At 41.6% G+C, this 22,392-nt stretch overlaps 1 protein-coding gene across 5 annotated transcripts in view; it reads right to left on the bottom strand.

The window, feature by feature from the left end:
* Nucleotides 1–22,392, bottom strand: part of NOL4 (nucleolar protein 4) — a 458,727-nt gene that overhangs the window by 34,179 nt on the left and 402,156 nt on the right. For all 5 annotated transcript variants that reach the window (XR_013217024.1, XR_013217025.1, XM_077270425.1 and 2 more), the window contains one exon: nt 10,995–11,108. Coding sequence is in view for 3 of the 5 variants with exons in the window: in XM_077270425.1 (XP_077126540.1) it covers nt 10,995–11,108 (114 nt within the window). In the remaining 2 variants the exon portion in view is untranslated. The remainder of the gene's footprint in view (nt 1–10,994; nt 11,109–22,392) is intronic.

The raw sequence follows: 22,392 nt of genomic DNA on the forward strand, positions 1-22,392 counted from the left end.
ATTTTTTTTTATTTTTTTTTTTACTTTTTCACAGTTAGTACTTGAGTATCTGAGATGTGCGTCTCTAAACTGCAGGTGTCCTGACAGAATCCGGAAGTCGTAGCATGAAGTGTGGACAAGTGTTTTCTTCATTCATAATTAACACCATCATTAATATATGTCTATAATTCACGGTACATGACCATCTGGGAGGTAACAGCAGGGTCCCATGAGAGGATAACACACACCGACCCAGGCAATGACTGGTCCATGTCAGAGCTACAAGTCAAAAGGCTGGAGTACAGGTGGGATCACCGGTTGTGTTATCTGCTTCATAGTGGGGACCGAATACTTACTTTGCCTTCACCTGCAGATTTATCCCACTCCTGTGAGTCTCGGATGCTAACCCACCTTGAATTGCCTACCTTCTGGATAACTCATCTAGGACTATGGTTTCAAAAAAACCATCACAGAGTTATATTTCTTCCACTAGAGTTTATAAACTTACTAAACATTTTTGACTCCTGAAGATAATACCTGAACTTTGACCTACTTTCTGAATCCTTCTTCAAATTTCTGAAACAACATTACTACTACTCAGAGGGGTTTTCTACTAAAGTAGACCTCAAGCCTTTCTTGTAACGTAAAATATCACATAGATAGTATTTGTACTGCTCACCATCCTCAGGTCCAGCACTGCTTCTCCGCTGCTGCCCTGGTCTCAATGGTTTGGCTGCAGAGGTGACATCACAACGACAGCTCACATTATCACTGCCGCTAATCACTGAGCTCTGCAGCTTGGCCAACGTAGATCCCACCAGCCGATGAGCTCAATGAGTCAATCGTAGGCTTTGTACGCACAGTATCTTTTAGACGCTGGTGCAGCCACAGAATTTTTCCGGGGTAAGCAGCATTAGGAAATGCTGGCGAATGTTTGCCTAAAATGGCTTTGCCGACGGTTTTGCTATATAGTGGCGCTGAAGATGGCGTCTGTTACTATGCTGTGAAATATAGTGTGGGCGGTTTCTGAGTGAAAGCCACCCAAAGAATGAATATGTCCCTTCGGAAACCCTGAAGCAATTAAAAGAAGTTACATAAGATGGAATATGTTGCTTTGACATTGCCAGGCATTATGCTCACTTTATGTGGTGCTTTTGCAGTGCTTTCCACCTGAAAAAGATGTTGTGTGCATATATCCTTAGTCACAGTAAACCCCCTCTTAAAGGGCTTTTCCCAGTAGAATAACTTGAATCTTGCGAACCTCAATGTAAAATGATCAACAGGGTCCCCCTAAAATCACAGGCCTATATCCGTAATGATCTGGATATATGGGTCCATTGGACTTCACCTTACCCCCAGTCTTTAGGTTCTACTATAACCTCTGCACACGTGTCAGATCTGCAGTTATATATCCTGTTAGAGGCTCCTCAGTGAGCTTTAGTTACTTATAGTGATACAACATCTAATATATAAAGCTGAATGTGTGTATGTGTGTGTGTATGTCCGGGATTGGCATCTGAACCGTCGCAGCTACAGCCACAAAATTTTGCTCAGTCACACGTCTGGACCCCGAGAGCGTCATAGGCTATGTTGTGAGGTGAAATTTTAACCCCGCGCTTTCCAATTCACCAAACAATTTTGCCCCTATCTACATAATGGGGAAAAAGTGAAAGGAAAAGTGTTGGAGGCAAATTAACAGCTGCCAGATGTGAACAAGGGGGACTTAAAGAATGAGAGCGATGGCGCCAAAGAGTATATACTGTACAGTTGCTAAGGTGGGGCCCCGACATGGGATAATCACCACACCACCACGGGGATATGAACACACACACAAAATGCGCCACACACTACCACGTGCTCGAACACATATACCACCCTCAGCGCACATTTCACCACACATGCACCAACCTCGCCACATAAAAGTCGAAACACAAAAGTCGCCGCTCAAAACTCGCCACGCGCAAAACTCCACATGCAAAACTCGCCACACGTGCAAAACTCACCTCATGGAAAACTCGCCACACGCAAAACTTGCACACGCGGAAAAATTGCCACATGCACAAAAGTTGCAACACATGCAAAAGTTGCCTCACACAAAACTTGCACATACTCAAAAGGCACCACACATAAAACTCGCCACACGCAAAACTCGCCATGCGCAAAACTTGCTGCACACAACTTGCTACACTAACCTGTCACATGCAACTCGACACACAAAAAGTTGCTACACGCATGTCGCCACACAAAACTCATCTCACAAAAGTCGCTACATGCATGTCGCCACACGCAACTCAACACACACAACTTGACACACGAAACTCGCCCTAAAACACACACAAGTCTGGTATTATCCTTCAAAAATAAAAATCTGATTAATAAGCAGACAAACTACAAGAGCAACAAATGTACCATATAGGAATCCGGCAGCTGTCAGTCACATGACCAGTCTATTATGTGTATGTGTGAGCTAATATATACTGCCAGGGGGTGGGCTTACTGTTGGCTGGGGATTTATCAGGCTGCCAATTTAGCTTACAAATACTGAGGTAAAAATACTGACCAAATAACGTGTGAACGAGGTCTAATACAGGAGGAGATGACATACAGATATATACTATATACAGGAGGAGATGACACACAGGTATATACTATTCACAGGGGAGATGACACACAGGTATAAACTATATACAGGAGGAGATGACACACAGATATATACTATATACAGGAGAGATGACACACAGGTATATACTATATAGAGGAGGAGATGACATACAGGTACATACTACATAAAGGAGGAGATGACATACAGGTATATACTATATACAGGAGGAGATGACACAGGTATATACTATATACAGGAGCAGGTTACCTACAGGTATATAGTATATACAGGAGGAGATGACATACAGGTATATGCTATGTATAGGAGGAGATGACACACAGATATATACTATATATAGGTGAGATGACACACAGGTATATACTATATACAGGAGGAGATGACACACAGATATATACTATATATAGGTGAGATGACACACAGGTATATACTATATACAGGAGGAGATTACATACAGGTATATACTATATATAGGAGGAGATGACATACAGGTATATACTATATACAGGGGAGATGACACACAGCAGGTATATACTATATACAGGGGAGATGACATACAGGTATATACTATATACAGGAGATGACATACAGGTGTATACTATATATAAGGGAGATGACAAACATGTATATACTGAGGTGAAAATGAGAGGTGTGAGGTGAAAATGAAAAGGTGTGAGTGCAAAATGAGAGGAGTGAGGGAAAATAGTGGAGTGATCGGAAAATGACAGATGTGAGGTCGAAATGACAAGTGTTAGGGGGGAATGAGAGGAGTGAGGGGGAAAATAAGAGGAGTGAGGGGGAAAATGAGAGGTGTGAGGGAGAAAATGAAAGATGTGAGGGGGAAAATGAAAGATGTGATGGGGAAAATGAGAGGCGTGATGGGAAAATAAGAGAAGTGAGGTGCTATAACTAACCACAGATATTTACTATGCCCAGGCAACGCCGGGCTTTTCAGCTAGTTGCTTATAAAGCTATCACCCCGAAAATGTATCCTCTACCTGAAAGATCAATGCTGTGACGCTGCTCCAGGCAGAATGAATGTTTCCCACTCTGCACATGGTGTCACCCATGCTCCATTGTTACTCCCACGACTCTCTTACCGATGTGAAGTCAGATGTCACTGTCATGTATATGCTGAAAATGTATTGTGATCAATATCCATTAAACTCAGATGTAACGTCGCATTGCAGCCTTCACCTACAGACATTTAGGTATCAGTCACTTAACAGACTAGAAGCTTTTAGAATGAAAAACAATGTGGGGAAGCCGGCGGGGTTGCCATTATCTGCAACAAATGAATAGAAGTGCTGCACAATGTTTGATACATTTTGCACAGTTTTGAACCCCTCGCTTCAAGCAGCATGTGTGTGGATAATGGTCAAAAATGGCCGTATGGAATTCAATATGACAGTACGGGATTTTGGTCTGTCTGCTTGAAATGTACCATAGTTTTACATGCTAATGTCAAATGGATATTAAGGTGAAAAAATAAAGTTGGAAGAAGGTTTTTCACCTGTACACTGGATCACGTGTGCCTTTTTGCTCAGGCCTTATCCATATTGGTGATACTAATACAGAATATCTTTGTTACATGGATAATGCAATCACAAAGCTGCCCACTTGACCCTGAGTGCAGAATTATTGGGCAGGTGAGTATTTTAACCATATCATTTTATGCAAGGTTTCCAACTTAAAACAGTATAAACTGTCTTGAACACTTATTGGATGAAGCAGATCGGGTGATGTGAATTTGTGTAATGAGGGGGTGTGTGCAGAATTATTAGGCAGCTGGTTTTTCTCAAGCAAAACTGGCAAAAAAAGAGATTTAACTGACTTTAAAAAGTAAAAAATTGTTACAAATCTTACAGACGGATGCATCACTCTTAGGCCGGCGTCAGACTCAGAGTATGAAATTACGGTCCGTTTTTTACGGCCGTAATACGCAGAAATGTTCCCAAAATAGTGATCCATATGTCATCCGTAGGCAGGGTGTGACAGCGTATTTTGCGCATGTCATCCTCAGTATGTAATCCGTATGGCATCCGTAATGCGATATTTTCTCGCAGGCTTGCAAAACCGACATCTAATGGATTTATGTGCTCAAATGTTCGTTAAAACATATATACAGTATATATATATATATATATATATATATATATATATATATATATATATATGTCATTGAGACACATATATATATATGCATATATTTATATTTAATTCAGCGCTAGATAGCATAAAAGCCGGTAATTCAATTGCCAGCTTTTGCTACCTCCTTCCCAAAACCGACATGATATGAGACATGGTTTACATACAGTAAACCATCTCATATCCCTTTTTTTTGGCATATTCAACACTATTAATGTTAGTAGTGTGTATGTGCAAAATTTGGGCCCTCTAGCTATTAAATTAAAGGGTTAAATCGCGGAAAAAATTGGCGTGGGCTCCCGCGCAATTTTCTCCGCCAGAGTGGTAAAGCCAGTGACTGAGGGCAGATATTAATAGCCTAGAGAGGGTCCATGGTTATTGGCCCCCCCTGGCTAAAAACATCTGCCCCCAGCCACCCCAGAAAAGGCACATCTGGAAGATGCACCTATTCTGGCACTTGGCCACTCTCTTCCCACTCCCGTGTAGCGATGGGATATGGGGTAATGAAGGGTTAATGTCACCTTGCTATTGTAATCATGCTAATGCAGTGCTCATGGCTGTAAAACCCAGGGGAATGAATGGAAAGCAGGGGAATGTCCTGAAAAATTCCCAGGCTCGAGTTCATATGAGGACATCCAGCAGAGGGCGCATCACCGCGACTCAAGGTAACTACAGTACATTCCCCTGCATTCCATTCATTCACCAAGTTTTACAGACAGGAGCGACTGCATTAGCAGAACTCCTGGGTGTAAAATGATTTAACCCCTTCAGATGGATTTACATCGTGGGACGTGACCTGAACGACGAAAGGTATGGGATATTGTTGTTTTTTTATTTTTCCTTTTTTACAGAACAAGGGTCTTCAGGTGGATTAAGAGTCTAATAAAATATGAAAACACCCTGTGTCTTTATTTAATTAAAGAACATTTTTAATAATGTGTGTGTTTTATTAACCATTTCGTACTATTGGATTAATAATGGATAGGTGTCATAATTGACGCCTCTCCATTATTAATCTGGCTTAATGTCATCTTACAATAGCAAGGTGACATTAACCCTTCATTACCCCATATCCCACCACTACACGGGAGTGGGAAGAGAGGGGCTAAGTGCCGGAATATACGCATCTTCCAGATGTGCCTTTTCTGGGGTGGCTGGGGGCAGATGTTTTTATCCAGGGGGGCCAATAACCATGGACCCTCTCTAGGCTATTAATATCTGCCCTCAGTCATTGGCTTTACCACTCTGGCGGAGAAAATTGTGCGGGAGCCCACGCCAATTTTTTCCGCCATTTAACCCTTTAATTTAATAGCGAGAGGGCCCAAATTTTGCACATACATACTACTAACATTAATAGTGTGGAATATGCAAAAAAAAGGGATATGAGATGGTTTTCTGTATGTAAACCATGTCTCATATCATGTCGGGTTTGGGAAGGAGATGGCAAAAGCCGGCAATTGAATTAACGGCTTTTATGATATCTAGCGCTGTATGAAATATAAATAGATATATATATATATACAGTATGTGTCTCACTGACCTATATATATATATATATATATATATATATATATATATATATATATATATATATATATATATGCAGCGCCCCAGAGTCCTGGTCGTTGCAGTACTGTGGCTCCGCCGCTAAGGGGGGCTATGGTATGTCTGATGGCACTGAAGGAGTTCATCTGACCAGGTATCACAGACACCAATACATTTCACAGTCTGGCCTCCAGGGGGAGCTAAGGGTACTATTCATTAGGCCACTCCTCACAGTCTGGTAAAACTGGGGGTTAGGCAGGAAGTTAGAGAGAACGCTGACTGGGTTGGAACCAGGCAACACCTTGTGGCAGAGGGTGTTGTAGGGGAAGATTCGGTAGGGTCCCTGTCTGGGGTGGGATCCTGACAGAGGCCTGGCAAACAGAGAGAAAGCTACGGGACCGCGCCTGCACTTCATAGCGGCGGTGCCCTAAGAAAGGACAAGAAGCGAGATTTATTGTGCTGAGTGAGAAACGAGATCAAAGCAAGAAGGAGAATACCAGTAGGAGTCGTGCTGTAAGATCGAGGCAACATCCTACTGAGGTGCAAACAACCGGCGGCCGGAACGCCGAGGAGGTACAGAGCTCTAAGCCATACTTCAAACCAACGGCAGGACTAGCAGAAGATCATCTAATCAAGTTGTGAGGGAACACGAGAAACAGACACAACAGTTGTGGGGACTATCCCGTAAGCCCAGCAGGGGAGGACCACAACACATAGCGCTAGTAGGAAGGCACAGATTTCCACCTGCAAAGGGAACTCTGGAGGTGCCATCGGACCGGCCGGACTTGCGCAGCCTGGTTAACCGTATCCCGGATTGAGGACTTTGAGACCTTCAGTAAAGAGGTAAAGAGACTGCAACCTGGTGTCCTCGTTATTAACTGCGACCGGCACTACACCGCACTACCAACACCATCCACACCTATTATTTATTTGGAGCGCCCCTCAGCAGGGTCACGGACCGGGCCTAGCCACCGTGACAACCCCAGAGCAGAGACTCAGAGGCCCGGTACCGGGTACCCCTCGGCCCTGCGGCAGTGGGGGCGCTACACATATATATATATATATATATATATATATATATATATATATATATATATATATACACCTATTCTATGTGTAGACATTTATTCTACCTATTCTATTCTATTCTGTCAGTGTGATTTTACTGTACACCGCACTGAATTGCCGGCTTTTCTCTATAACACCGGTGCATATTTCTCGCAAGTCACACGCATGGTCCGTGTGTAATCCATATTTTTCTCACCCCCATAGACTTTCATTGGCGATTTTTTTGCGCAATACGGTGACAAACGCAGCATGCTGCGATTTTCTACGGCCGTACAAGACTGTATAATACGGATCAGTAAAATACGGCAGATAGGAGCTGGGCCATAGAGAATCATTGTACTGTATGCAATCTGTATTTTCTGCACCTCTCATACGTCCGTAAAACTCGCTAGTGTGACGCCGGCCTTAAGATTGCACACAGTTCAACAGTATCCCCAAATGCACAGTGGGCATGAGTTTTCATTAAATCATATCCACTTTGCTTGGACAGATAAATGCGGCAGATTTTTTTGCACAAAAAAGACACAATGGAAAAAACTTTCCGCTATGTGTGAACATGTCCTAAAAAGGTCAGAGAATTAAAACAACTTAAAGACTTAAAATCCAGAACTAGCAATATGTGAGTATATGAACTGTGTGGTCTGCCAGACTAGCCATTGTGGCATTTATTAGTCTTGACTAGTTCCTGCATGAATATCTTAAAAATAATTTGAACGTCTCACTAATGATCACTGACTGCAATTCTACTTGAGAACCTTTAAAGAGGTTGTCCACTACTTTCTCATTGATGACCTATCCTTTGGATGGAGCATCAAAGTCTGAGTGGCCGGGGTCCGACACCTGGCTCCCCTGCCAATCAGCTGTTATCGGTGGCGGCGGGCGCCGTCTGAAAGCACTCACTTGCAGAGCTGGCCATCATCTTGTAGAGGCAGTAGCAAATAAATAGGAGGCGGATGTACAATACCTTGCTGCGGCCACTAGCAGAAGACAGAGCACCTCTGCATGTGAGTAACTCTGGATGGCGGCCAACGGCGGAAGTGATAACAGCTGATCGGCAGGGGGAATGCCGGGTGTTGCACCCCGGCTGATCAGACATTGATGACCTATTCTAATGATAGGCCATCAATGATAAAGTAGTGGACAACCTCTTTAATAGATTTCATAGATTCAGTGAAATGTGAATTGTTTAACATATGAAGTTACTGGAAATGTGATGACATCTCCTGCTGTGTGACAAGTTCCGCTACACTACAAATTGTATTATATTCTCTGGATAGTGAGCTAGATCTGGGAAGGCAGTACTGATCCATTTCTGCTTTTGGGGATTTTTCTGTCTATTTTGTGACTAAATCCCAATTTGGCTCATTTAATGCATTTTATAAAATTATTGCACTCAATGTTTAGTTCACAAGTTTAAAAGGAATGTTGAATATACAGTTCTGGCAAAAATTAAGAGACCACTGCACAGTTTTATAAAAATTAGCTTTTCTACATGTCTGACAGCCATTCCATTCCAGTGTCAGTTGAATTCCAACCAGAGTACAACCTCATTCTGATTAAAAATCGTGGTTATTCCACAAAATATTGATTTCTGAACTCTTCCTGAGTTAAAACATTAGTATTGTTGTTTCCAAATTATTATGTACTTGTTTTTTTGCATTATTTGGGGTCCGCAAGCAATGCATTTTTTTGTTATTTTGACCATTTCTCATTTTCAGAAAATAAATCCAAAATGTATTTCTTGGAAATTCGGAGACATGTTGTCAGTAGTTTATAGAATAAAAGAACAATTTACACTTTACTCAAAAATATACCTATAAAGAGAAAAATCAGACAAACTGAAAATTTTGCAGTGGTCTCTTAATTTTTGCCAGAGCTGTATATTGCAGCTTCTTCCACGGTACATTCGATTTAGTTGAGTTACTAGATTTTTATATTTTGATTACACAATTACACAATAACTATTGTTCTACTTGTGTACAGGGCCACATTTTAACTGTGTGTCTACTTATGTCACCATTATAGATTTCAGCAGCTTTATTAACTAAGGGTACTTTCACACTAGCATTGTTCGGAAGACGTCGCAATGCGCCGTTTAGGAGAAAAAACGCATCCTGCAAAGTTGTCTGCAGGATGCGTTTTTTCCCGATAGACTTACATTACCGACGCATTGCGACGTATCGCCACACGTTGGAACCGTTGTGCGACGGTTGCGTCGTGTTTTGGCGGACCGTCGGCGCAAAAAAAGTTACATGTAACTTTTTTTGTGCGTTGAGCCCGCCATTTTCGACCGCGCATGCGCGGCCGAAACTCCGCCCCCTCCTCCCCGGACCTTACAATGGTCATTTCTTTCACAGCATGCGTCGGTACATAGGCCCGAAGCACTGTGACGGGCCCGTACCGACGCTAGTGTGAAAGCAGCTTAAGTTCAGTCATTGTATTGTTATTATTTTCGCTCCTGAATGTTGATGGCTCAGTCAGATGAACACGTTACCAGCAGTGAGCACAAAGGAGCCCATAGTGTTTCCAATATAGAACAGTCATCACCCCACGGGGACCAGTAAGTAAGCAGTAGAAACCGACCATTGATCCCATTATATGTAACATCTACTGTACATGTGACATGTGGACTAGAATGCTGCAACATTCAAGATACTTTATGTAATTCTTGTCCCAAAGGTCTGTTTATATGGTCCGTATAGGTTTGTAAGTACTGATAAAAATACTGGTTTACGGTACTGAACAAATGACTTCATGTCAGTCAGTTTGGGAGCACAGAGAAGGTGAATGTTGGCAGTAATGCGCTTTTACATGGTGTTCTTCTCACAAGATTACTACAGTGATACCAAGCCATGCATATGAAATGTTTTTAGCATTAAACTACTTCCCTGATCAAAACTTCACAACAGTATAATAAATATATGGAGGTATATCTGCTGCAGATTCATAATGTGAACCCTGCGGTCAGTGATTGACTGCAGTGGTCATGTGTATTAATGTGATGGACTGTCTTACCAGAGACTAATCTTTTCATATAGAAGCAAGCTCTTGATACACCCAGACTTCAAGCTCATTTTGCAGAGGGAATTCTATAGCCAGTCACACAGGTAATGCAAGGAATCAGATGAATAGCAGAGTGGCTTTCTATTTTGGCTTATAGAATATCTCGAGCAAGATTGCGGGGGGCAGGGAGACAAAGCCTTTATTGATATCACATTAAAGACTATTCGATAATTGACGTTATAAGGACTTATCCATTGCTATATTCACATGACACGTAGAGATGGGCAATTCGATTCACTCTGCCTAGGTCCAGCAACCAGGATAGTCCTCTGTGGCACTAGGTCCAGCAACCAGGTTAGTTCTCTGTGGCAACCGGTCTTCATCAGCTTACTAGGTCTGCGTGGCATGATATCATAGTGTGAGGCATGTTATGACAAGGCATTAGGCCTAGAGAAGTCCAGGATGCAGGGCAGTGGATGCGGTGCAGAAGTGAAGACCAGTTGCCACAAAGGTCCAGGCTGGACACCAGTCCAGGGCAGTGCAAATGGAATTACTCATCTCTCCCGACGTATTTAATATGTTATATTTAATATCATCATTGGTAATGGTAATGTACAGACATGAACAGTACCTGCTGTCTGTCGAGCTTCATCCTCTTGGCGGCATTCCTACTTTCACTCTCACAGGCTGAGGCTAAGATACTTTCTGCTACAGCGGAGGTGAGGTGTGAGGGGATAGGTCGGGACTGAAAAAAAGCACATTATAGATAAAGCGTGATTAAACAGCTGCTAGATTTGCAAGGGTTAAATGGAGACAGGACAGTCGTCACTGAAGTGTCACTTTACAATGCACATACACACAACGACAAAACTTAAAGGGGGAAATGAACTGATGACAAAATGAAGAAACACAGGAGAAGTCTTCACCTGGAATATATCACAATTCATGTTGCTCAGTGTATTACAACACAACCACATAAGGATTACCAAAAGCTCTGCCTCTTAGATGTCTAAACATGACAAGCATCTGAATGATGGTACCAAAATATGAAGTATTATTTCCACCCAGCTCTAAATGGAAAAATAATAATAATAATAATATATATATATATATACTGTTCAAAAAAAATATAGGGAACACTAAAATTCCACATCCTAGATATCACTGAATGAAATATTCAAGTTGCAAATCTGTATTCATTACATAGTGGAATGCCTAGAGAACAATAAAACATACAAATGATCAATGTAAATCAAAATGAATATCCCATGGAGGTCTGGATTTGAAAAGATACTCAAAATCAAAGTGGAAAATCAAATTACAGGCTGATCCAACTTCAGTGGAAATTGCCTCAAGACAAGGAAATGATGCTCAGTACTGTGTGTGGCCTCCACGTGCCTGTATTTGACCTGGGCATGGTCCTGATGAGGCAGCGGATGTTCTCATGAGAGATCTCCTCCCAGGCCTGGATTAAAACATTAGTCGGCAGTCTGTGGTGCAACGTGGAGTTAGTGGATGGAACGAGACATGATGTCCTAGATGTGCTTGATTGGATTCAGGATTGGGGAACGGGTGGGCCAGTCCAAAGCATCATCATGCAGGTACTGCTGGCACACTCCATCCACATGAGACCTAGCATTGTCATGCATTAGAAGGAACCAGGGCCCACTGCACCTGCATATGGTCTCATAATGGGTCTGAGGATCTCATCCTGGTACCTAATGGCAGTCAGGGTATCTCTGGCTAGCACATGGGGGGCTGTGCGGCCCTCCAAATAAAAGCCTCCCCACACCGTCACTTACCCACTGCCAAGCTGGTTATGCTGGAGGATGTTGAAGGAAACAGAACGTTCTCCATGGCGTATTCAGACTGTGTCACGTCTGATCAGTGTGAACACCTGCTCTCATCCTGATAAAACTTGATAGTATATGTTACCATTTACAGGGTATGCCTTGTATTGTGGCAGGTAGGCACATGAGAACTGGTCAGTTTGTGTGCTAAGCGTTTCAATTCTACAAGTACAGGCTATACTTTATAGCAAAAACGCTGTTCAAATTTCACATACTAAATGTTCACATACTCCTTAGCAGACTCAGCGTGCTGTTGCACTTGTTAGTTTGGATGCTATTGCAGACGCTGGAGTTTGCTCCTATTCACATTTGACTCATTTTTCCAGGAAGTGTGTCAGATTGTTTTTTTTTGCTTACTTTTAAGCATAGAGTGACGGTTGGTTGAACACTCACCCTATCTGTCTAAAGCTACGATCACACAACCGTATTTTCGGCTTTAGTGTTGTCTATGAAAAAAACTGACAGAACTTGTACCTGATGTTATTCAATGGGGTTCTTCAGATTACTTTTTTTTACATGGATCGAATGTGTGAAAAAATTGCATCATGCACTAGTATGTTCTTTATTTGTGATCAGACTTGCTATTCAAGTCTATGTATGAACAAAAAAATTGGATCCCGTACTGATGAATTGTAATTCTTTAATATAGGAAAATGTATTTGGTATTGAAAATTTGAATAAGCGTTTATGTTTAAAAAGGGATGTCATATGAGTGGCAATAAAAATGAAAAATTGGACGTTTTTCTGTATGAAATGTGGACAATTTATTATACGATTGTGTCAACTTAGCCTAAGGCCGCTGTCGATTAGAGATGGATCCTACCTTTAAAATTTATAGGAATAGGAGATGTAGTTAAAATTTGACAGTGTAGTTTTCCATCTCTGCAATAAAAATGGAAAATTCACACCATATACTCATTGTGTGAACATAGTCTAAGTTTATAACACTTGGCAGCCTAGACATAAAATAAGATATAAAATAAAACACTAAATACAGAAATAACACACAACGATTGTACTGAATATTGCTGTTATCTGAAAGTCTTCAACAATATATTAAAGAAAAAAAAGTTGATTTCTGTTGTAATATCACAATTTAAATAGAAAATGGACTTCCACTGAATATTTGACATATATAGATTTGTCAGAAGATTTGATCACTGGGGATTCAGGTGCTGCCAATCTGTAAAGTGGAGTACAAAAGTGATAAGCCAAGTGCTGCTTTCCTCCGACACCGAAACAAACTCCATAGACCTTCCATTAAAGATGGCCTCACACTCAGCATATGAAATTACGGTCCGTTTTTTACGACCGTAATACGCAGAAATGTTCCCAAAATAGTGATCCGTATGTCATCCGTAGGCAGGGTGTGTCAGCGTATTTTGCGCATGGCATCCTCCGTATGTAATCCGTATGGCATCCGTACTGCGATATTTTCTTGCAGGCTTGCAAAACCGACATCTAATGGATTTATGGGCTCAAATGTTCGTTAAAACATATATACAGTCTATATATATATATATATATATATATATATATATATATATATATATATATATATATATGTATATATATATATGTATATGTAATTGAGACACATATATATATATATATATATATATATATATATATATATATATATATACTGTATTTATATTTAATTCAGCGCGAGATAGCACAAAAGCCGGTAATTCAATTGCCGGCTTTTGCTATCCCCTTCACAAACCCGACATGATATCAGACATGGTTTACATACAGTAAACCATCTCATATCCCTTTTTTTTTTGCATATTCCACATTAATAATGTTAGTAGTGTGTATGTGCAAAATTTGGTCGCTGTAGCTTGAAAAATAAAGGGTTAAATCGCGGAAAAAATTGGCGTGGGCTCCCGCGCAATTTTCTCCACCAGAGTGGTAAAGCCAGTGACTGAGGGCAGATATTAATAGCCTAGAGAGGGTCCATGGTTATTGCCCCCCCCGGCTAAAAACATCTGCCCCCAGCCACCCCAGAAAAGGCACATCTGGAAGATGCGCCTATTCTGGCACTTATCCTCTCTCTTCCCACTCCCGTGTAGCGGTGGGATATGGGGTAATGAAGGGTTAATGTCACCTTGCTATTGTAAGGTGACATTAAGCCAGATTAATAATGGAGAGGCGTCAATTATGATACCTATCCATTATTAACCCAATAGTACGAAAAGGTTAATAAAACACACACACATTATTACAAAGTACTTTAATGAAATAAAGACACAGGGTGCTGTAATATTTTATTATACTCTTAATCCACCTGAAGACCCTCGTTCTGTAAAAAGGAAAAATAAAAAATCAACAATTTTCCATACCTTCCGTCGTTACAGTCTTGTCCCACACTGTAAATCCATCTGAAGGGGTTAAATCATTTTATACCCAGGAGCTCTGCTAATGCAGTTGTGCTCGTGGATGTAAAACCCCGGGGAATGAATGGAGTGCAGGGGACTGTCCTGTAGTTACCTTGAGTCGCGGTGATGCGCCCTCTGCTGGATGAACTCATATGAACTGGAGCGTGGGAATTTTTTACTTATTTTCTGCGCTCATACGTCCGTAAAACTCGCTAGTGTGACGCCGGCCTAAGCCTGTCTTCAGCTAACCCCATCTCTCTATCATTAGTTGCTAAGTTTCAGGTTTGCCTGTGTTAAAAACCACACCAACTAAGAAAATCTCAATACAGGAAACAGGAACTTGGCAACACATGAAAAATCTTCCAATCTGACAAAAAAAAAAAAAAAACATTCCTAAAAAGAAATTAAATGGATGTACTGCATAGCTGTGACAATCTCCTTTTAAGGGGTTGGTTTGCCATTACTTATGACTTCCACTATACATATCACAAAAAATAATAATACTCACAATTTACAGGCTGCTGAAAAACTCAGTCCAGTGAAAAATAAAATTTTCTTTTTTATGGCGTCACTGTCACAGGGAGGTTTTTGCAAGTATCACGAATGCCATGTCGGCATCAGAATTTGTGGAATCCACAGATTCTAGCTATGATCAGTGCAGGGAGACTCGGATATCGACTCAAGGACTTGTAGTTCCTAGGCAGGTTAGCGAGAGTTAAATCTGTGCTCGGCTAGGTTGTTAATCTCCTTTAGGCTGGAGTCCCACCAGCGTATAACGTCTGATGCAAGAAAGAGCATTGGATGCGATATGCTAATGGCCCTCGGCTTCTGCTCTTCTGCGAGCATTATCCAAGGGTCATGTTACTGCCCCAACCCTCTTGCATGACAGAATTGGAGCACAGCTGCTAGGGCCATGGGGTATTCGGAACCGAGCCGGTTCTTTAAGGGATGTGTCACGGTGGCAGCGACCCGGTCCGTGGCCCTGGGAGTCCAATAAAAGGTGAAAAGCATATGGAAGTGAAGTCTATGGTAGTAATGTTCGTGACGCCACCTGTAGTATTTGACCAGGGATGGCCGACGCTGCTTAAAGGGGTCCTCTGGGGAAGATGGTATTGCAACAGAGGTGGTATAGTTCCCCACAGATAGAACTTAGTCCCCAGGGTTCCCAGTGTAGTTGGTAAGGATTATAGATGGTGAAGTGCAGGAAAGAATTAGAGGACACAAGGTTGCAGTCTCTTTACCTTTTACTGGTAGTATGCAGCCACAGTCCAGGGTACGGATCATAGGTGATGGTGAGGTCCGGCCAGCCTGGGAGAAATCCGGAATCCCCCTAGCCAGGTGGGGTTGGAAGCCTTCCTTCCTTACTGCGCTGTGTTGTAGTACCTTGTAGCCTAAAGCTTCACACAAGGTCCTCACTTTTCTCTCAGTCCCTTTAAGCAGGCAACTCGAGCCTTTTTACAGGTGTCCCTACTTGCGGCGACTCCCGGGCTCTATATGCTGCTGTGCGGTATTAATGGTGGACAGGCGACATGAAATCTCCTGCCCGCAGGTATCTGCTTTGGTGCATACAGTTACCCCCACAACCTCGGAATTCTGGCTTCCGGTTACTTGCGCTTATTCTGGAGTGAGCCCTCTCGCAGCTCCACCCCAGTATCTTTCCTTTCATTTGCCTCTTTTCCCCTCGCAGTCCCTCACAGACTGCTCTGTCCCTCTCTTCTCTTTCCAGGAGCTGCAGAACCAGCTTTTCACTCCTCGCTCCTTACTCCTCTCTGACAGACTGACTCTAACTCCTCCTCCAGCCAGAATATATAGGGAAGCCACCCATAAACTGGATCAGAACTCCCCTTTCTGGCCTGGAGTCAGAACAGTGTTGTGTAAACGTGCTACCTGTTAAAGGAATCTTCCTCACTTCCAAGCATGGCATCACCCCCCCAAAAGGAAGGCAATACGACTGTGACAACTGAACTCCTGGGGTGTCACAACTGGCGTTGGCGTATATTGCACTGCACTCAGGTGGTATCTGAGTGCAGTGCGATTTTTCACTCACACCCATAGACTTGTATGGATGTGAGTGAGCAGAGTCTCGCTGCCAATCAGCAGCATGCTGTGATTGTTCTCTCATGCCGAATTGTCACGAGAAAGTAATCGTAGATCTGAGCTTCCCCATAGTATAACACTGGGCCAAGTGCTATGTGATGTTTTATCACATAGCACTTGGCCGTGTTATACAGTAGTGTGACTCCGGCCTTAGTCACATGCCGCGGGAGAACCAGTGATATCAGCTATATATGATATTCAGGTAATACCAGCTATAGTTTGTCTATTCTGGTTTGGAGAGGTGGACACATCCAGGCTTACTGGTGGTTACTTCTAAGTTGGTTGAGAGTGGTTTTTGGTGTAGCCTTTCCTTTCCTTTGGTGTCTCTGAGTTACATCTTTGCCTCACTGGCTTTACGCTTTTTGGTCCTTAGTGTTTATTCCTGTAAAAGTGCTGTGTGACTGTGCTTCTGCTTTTCCTTGTCTGTCTTGTTTGTTTTTCCCATAAACTTCTGCCCTACCTGTCTTGGAAAGGGGGAGAGATATAGCATATTTTAGGAACATAGCGAGGAGCGAGACCCAGGCGTCCCCACCATCAGGGTTATTCTTGGGGACAGAGATAACCCAGGGTCCCCTAGCCTGAGGAACAGAATAGGAGCCCATTGTTAGTTGCTATCACATAGTCACACGGTGACAGCCACATGGTGTCCACTGTGCAGGTTCATGGCGCCACATAGTGTTCAGTACGCAGGTCCATTCAATGAGATGAGAGGTGGTGTATACACATGCTCAGTTATTCTCCTCACAGTCAAGTGTATGGATTGTGATTCATTGCTCACTGAAAAACAGCCAATAGAAATATCTCATAGGGCAGACAGCTAATTCTATTGGCTACTTAGCATTGAATAGTAATTATAGATTTTGAACACCAGATGGCGCCCTACTACATAATAAATGTAATAACTTTACTGGATACGTTTTATAACAGCAAGTAAATAGCAAATATTTTTTTATGATCTATACACAAATGGAAACTCTTCTACAATAATTAGTGTCTTGTGAAATGTAATGTATTATTATTGAATGTAATCTATCAACAGTGACCCTTGGGTATAAATATGTCACTTAACACAAAAAACCTGCACATTCTCCAATTCTCATTTGGCTTTAATGCTGTTCAGAAGTATTCAGAATTCAATGATCTTCTGTGGAACAATTACAGGGTCATAAACAGTGATGTGCCATTGCACGACATATCAACAGAAGAATAGATACATTCACACACTACATCTAATAGTCTGCAGAAAAATCACTGCGTAAAAATGTATTTGAGAAATAATGACTATAATTGTGAAGAGCTATTGTGTAAAATTGGCTTTTATTTTCTTTCTGAAATCACCTTGCTGAAACTTTAGAAGTAATATTTAGCTTGGAATAATTTCAATAAAGTCAATTAATACACAGCCAGAGGACTGCAATGTTTTATGTGTCTTATAACAGTAAAATATATTGAGCAGGGACAATGCTCACATATGTGTTTACTGTGGTTAATAATATTACGGATTATGCCCTTAAACAAAAGCAACAATCCACTTTCATAATCACATTAAGTTGAGCTCACAATAATCACTATGAAGGCTGCTATCCATTATTACACCTAACGTGGGATCAAAATGAATGGAAAATATGAATCCCTTCCTCTTGTCTCACAGTGCGCAGTAATAACAAATCTGTAGTTAGTGTTAGGGCAGAAAATAAGAGTTTAGTGCAGCCATAATCACTCTCCTTGCCACATATTAGTAAAGGGTGTGGGTGCATGCCCAAACTTCTTCTTTAAGACTTTCTTCTCAAAGTGAGTCCACTCCTTCCCTGTCTGTCTTATGTACGAGACTACTCCTTCACCAACCCTGATATGAATCGGACCAGTCATTTCCAAGTCGTCTAATGGGCCAATGTTCCTATAAAAGGCTTTTCTTCACACTTGCATTCAGAGGGTTCATTGTATGTTTAAATTTTTTTACTGGAAGAAAAAGCATAATATGGTGTGCTAATTTTTGTTCCTTTAAAAGGCAGACACTGTATCGGGAATCCAACAGATCCCATGATAATTAATGGGAGCTTGTGATGCGAAGAACTTATTTTTCTGTTCCTATATCTTGCAGCAGAAAAAAATAAACTCAGAACCTAGACTAACAAACCTGACCGTCCTCACTAGTTGTCTTAAAGGCTAAACTACTTTTTTTTTTACAATCTTTTTTATTTGCCAAACCATTCATTCACCTGACCTGTGCCACACGCCTGACCACTGCATTCTACCTATATTATGTGCCAGAGCACTTGTTTACCAAGTGTATTATGTGCCAGGACTTCTCCAACTGTCTTATGCACGACACTACTTATTCACCATCCTTTCTATGTGCTACACCGCTCTTTTACTAAACGGTAGCCGAGTGTCATGCTCCCGCGCTCCGAGCCTCTCGCACAGGGAGTATCGGAGCACAGCTGCGGAGGAATTTCTCCATCTCCTCCATTGCCGAGGTCAGCGTATAATGCACATCACTCGGATGATATCTGAGTGATGTGCGCTGTCTCACTCGCACCCATAGGCTCATATGGGTGCGAGTGAGCCGAGAGTCGGCCGAGTGTCGGTGACAATCGCAGCATGCTGCGATTTCACTCGTACGTTGAAAACGGCCGAGGATAAAAACGGTGATGGGAGCTGCCCCATAGATGAATACTGGTCCGAGTGCCATGCAATTTTTTATCGCATAGCACTCATCCATATTATACGTTAGTGTGACTCTGGCCTAACTCCCACTATGTGCCAGATCATTCATTCCCTGACAGAATTATGTGCCAAACCATTCCTTCACCAGTACTCTTATGTGCCAAACCATTCCTTCACCAGTACTCTTATGTGCCAAACCATTCCTTCACCAGTACTCTTATGTGCCAAACCATTCCTTCACCAGTACTCTTATGTGCCAAACCATTCCTTCACCAGTACTCTTATGTGCCAAACCATTCCTTCACCAGTACTCTTATGTGCCAAACCATTCCTTCACCAGTACTCTTATGTGCCAAACCATTCCTTCACCAGTACTCTTATGTGCAAAACCATTCCTTCACGTGTTCTCTTGTGCTAGACCTTTACTTCACCAGTACTCTTATGTACCAAACCATTCCTTTACCAGTTCTCTTATGTGCCATTCCACTCCTTCACTATCTCTCTTATGTACCAAACCACTCCTTCACCAGTTCTCTTATGTGCCAAACAACTCGATCCCACCTATCTTATGTGCTAAACCATTTCTTACCAGCTGTACTATGTGCCATATCACTCTTTCCTTAGCTGCCTGCAACCAACTGATTCTTCCCCAGCTTTACCAGGTAACTCTATGGCTATGTACCAGACCATTCATTCCCCATGCTGTCTTACCCGGTCAGATTTAGAACAAGATGTGCATCAGGAAAAGAATCCTCCAGTGATGATCGGTAAGTCATGGTATACCAAGACTAAGGCTATAACCCGAAGCACGTAGGTTTCTAGACTCTATGTGGCTTGCATGTCGGGCTATACAGCTTTTTAAATATATAGAATAAACATGAAGTTTTATACTTGCCTCTCATCGCTGGAGGATTCCTTTTCTGATGTACGTCTTCAATTATTTTACCCTTTTTAAAGCTCACTGGCTTGCACAATTGGGTTTTTACTAGTGATGAGCGAGTGTACTCGGTACTCGGGTTTTCCGAGCATGTTCGGGTGTTCTCCGAGTATCTTGGGCGTGCTTGTAGATTATGTTTGAGTCCCTGCAGCTGCTAGACAGCCTAAATACATGTGGAGATTCCCTAACAAACAGGCAATCCCCACATGTACTCAGGCTGACTAGCAGCCGCAAGTCATGCAGCTGCGGCGATTCAAACATAATCTATGAGCATGCCCAAAATACTCAGAGAACACCCGAGCATGCTCAGAAAACCCGAGTACCGAGTACACTCGCTCATCACTAGTTTTTACCTTGAAAAAGGTGTCAGTCTGGAGCCAAAATCCATTGGTTAATAAAACCCTTTATTTTATACCATCGATGATTCTCCATTTCCGTAAGCACATTCCAGGTACTGTGATCTCTTCACTAATCCCGGTTACTCTGGCGGGACTCCGCTCCTCTATCCCCCTCTCTGCACCCTGGTAAGCTGACTTGGTCCTATCTATTTAGTACATATCTTTTGTTTCATTTCTTTATTCTGATAATTGACCACTTGTTAGTCACTCTACCGGGCTGCATTATATGGAAGGGATTTCCCTCCTGGACTAGTATGTATATGGGGACTTTAGAGGGGTGGATGCCTTCTTGTATTTGTGAATCATGGTACTCACCACACACTTTTTAGTGTTATTGCTGTTTTTATCATCGTTTGTTACAATAAAGTATATATATATATATATATTTTTTTTTTTTTTTTCTATACAAATATGCTCCGGTTTCTCCTATTTCTTCATGCTATTTGGAGCTAATTGATGGGTCTGGTTATACATAACACACATGTGTTTTCCCAGACTAATAATATGACTTGGGGATTTCTAATATTATCTTAAATGGGTTACCTGGTTTAGAAACTCTATTTTCACATACCCTGTTTGCAATCAGTGGGGGCCAAGCAGAAGAATATTGCGAACTGTGTATTGGCTAGGGACCTTCGTAAAAAGTTTGGACTGTCCGCAACAAACAACTCCTGAAGGTGATGCTTGTAAGATGTAAAGTGTATGACTGCCAGCTTCCTAACCAAAGCTAATCTAATGCCAATATTAGGCAAAATTTCTCCAAAGTGATAACAGAGCAACCTAATCAAGGTAAAGTGTTCAATGGCCTCCTGTTAGTATAGAGATAGATGCTGTAAAAAATTGTTAGAAATGAGTTGGACCTGACCACTTATGTTTCATTTTAGCATAGAACTTTTGCACTAAAGTTTCAGCTCATTAGCAATTTTAGCACTCAAAAGTAGGTTCCCTCACACATAGGACGATGTGCTCTTCTAATCTCTCAACAATTTCTGTCTTATCTTTAAACCTTGTAAATCACAAATTACATTTTATAAAGATAAACTACAGGAAAAACCTCTAAAGCTTGATTTAAAATAGTAAAAATTCACAAAGTGATCTTCTTGTAAGGATGTAGAATATTAATCATCACATATATAAAAGTCGATAGTTTATGGAGTAACAATGGACAAATTGTGGGATTATTTATATTGTAAAATCCATATTTGTAAAAATATACAGTACTGTGCAAACGTTTTAGGCACATGTAATGTGCTACAAATTAAGGGAACTTTCAAAAATAGAAGTGTTAAAAGTTTATTTAATAATCAATTGAAAAGATACAAAGTGAACAAAAAAAGAGAAATTTGGTGTGACCACCCTTTGCCTGCAAAACAGCATTACTTCTATTAAGTAGACTTGTACGCAGTTTTTGAAGGATCTCGGCAGGAAGGTTGCTACAAACATCTTGGAAAACTAACCACAGATCTTCTGTGGATGAAGACTTGCTCATATCCTTCTATCTCTTCATACAATCCATTACAGATGATGTTGAGATCAGGATTCAGTCCAGGCCATATCACCACGTTCAGGACTCCTTGCTCTTTTTTATGCTGACTATAGTTTTTAACAACATTGACTGTAATTTTGGAGCCAATAAGATGCCTGCCTGATGGTATTGCATGATGGATAAGTATCTGCCTGTATTTAATATATTTTAGGA

This window comes from Ranitomeya variabilis, chromosome 6, assembly GCF_051348905.1.
Source record: "Ranitomeya variabilis isolate aRanVar5 chromosome 6, aRanVar5.hap1, whole genome shotgun sequence".
NCBI classification, from domain to species: Eukaryota; Metazoa; Chordata; class Amphibia; order Anura; family Dendrobatidae; genus Ranitomeya; species Ranitomeya variabilis.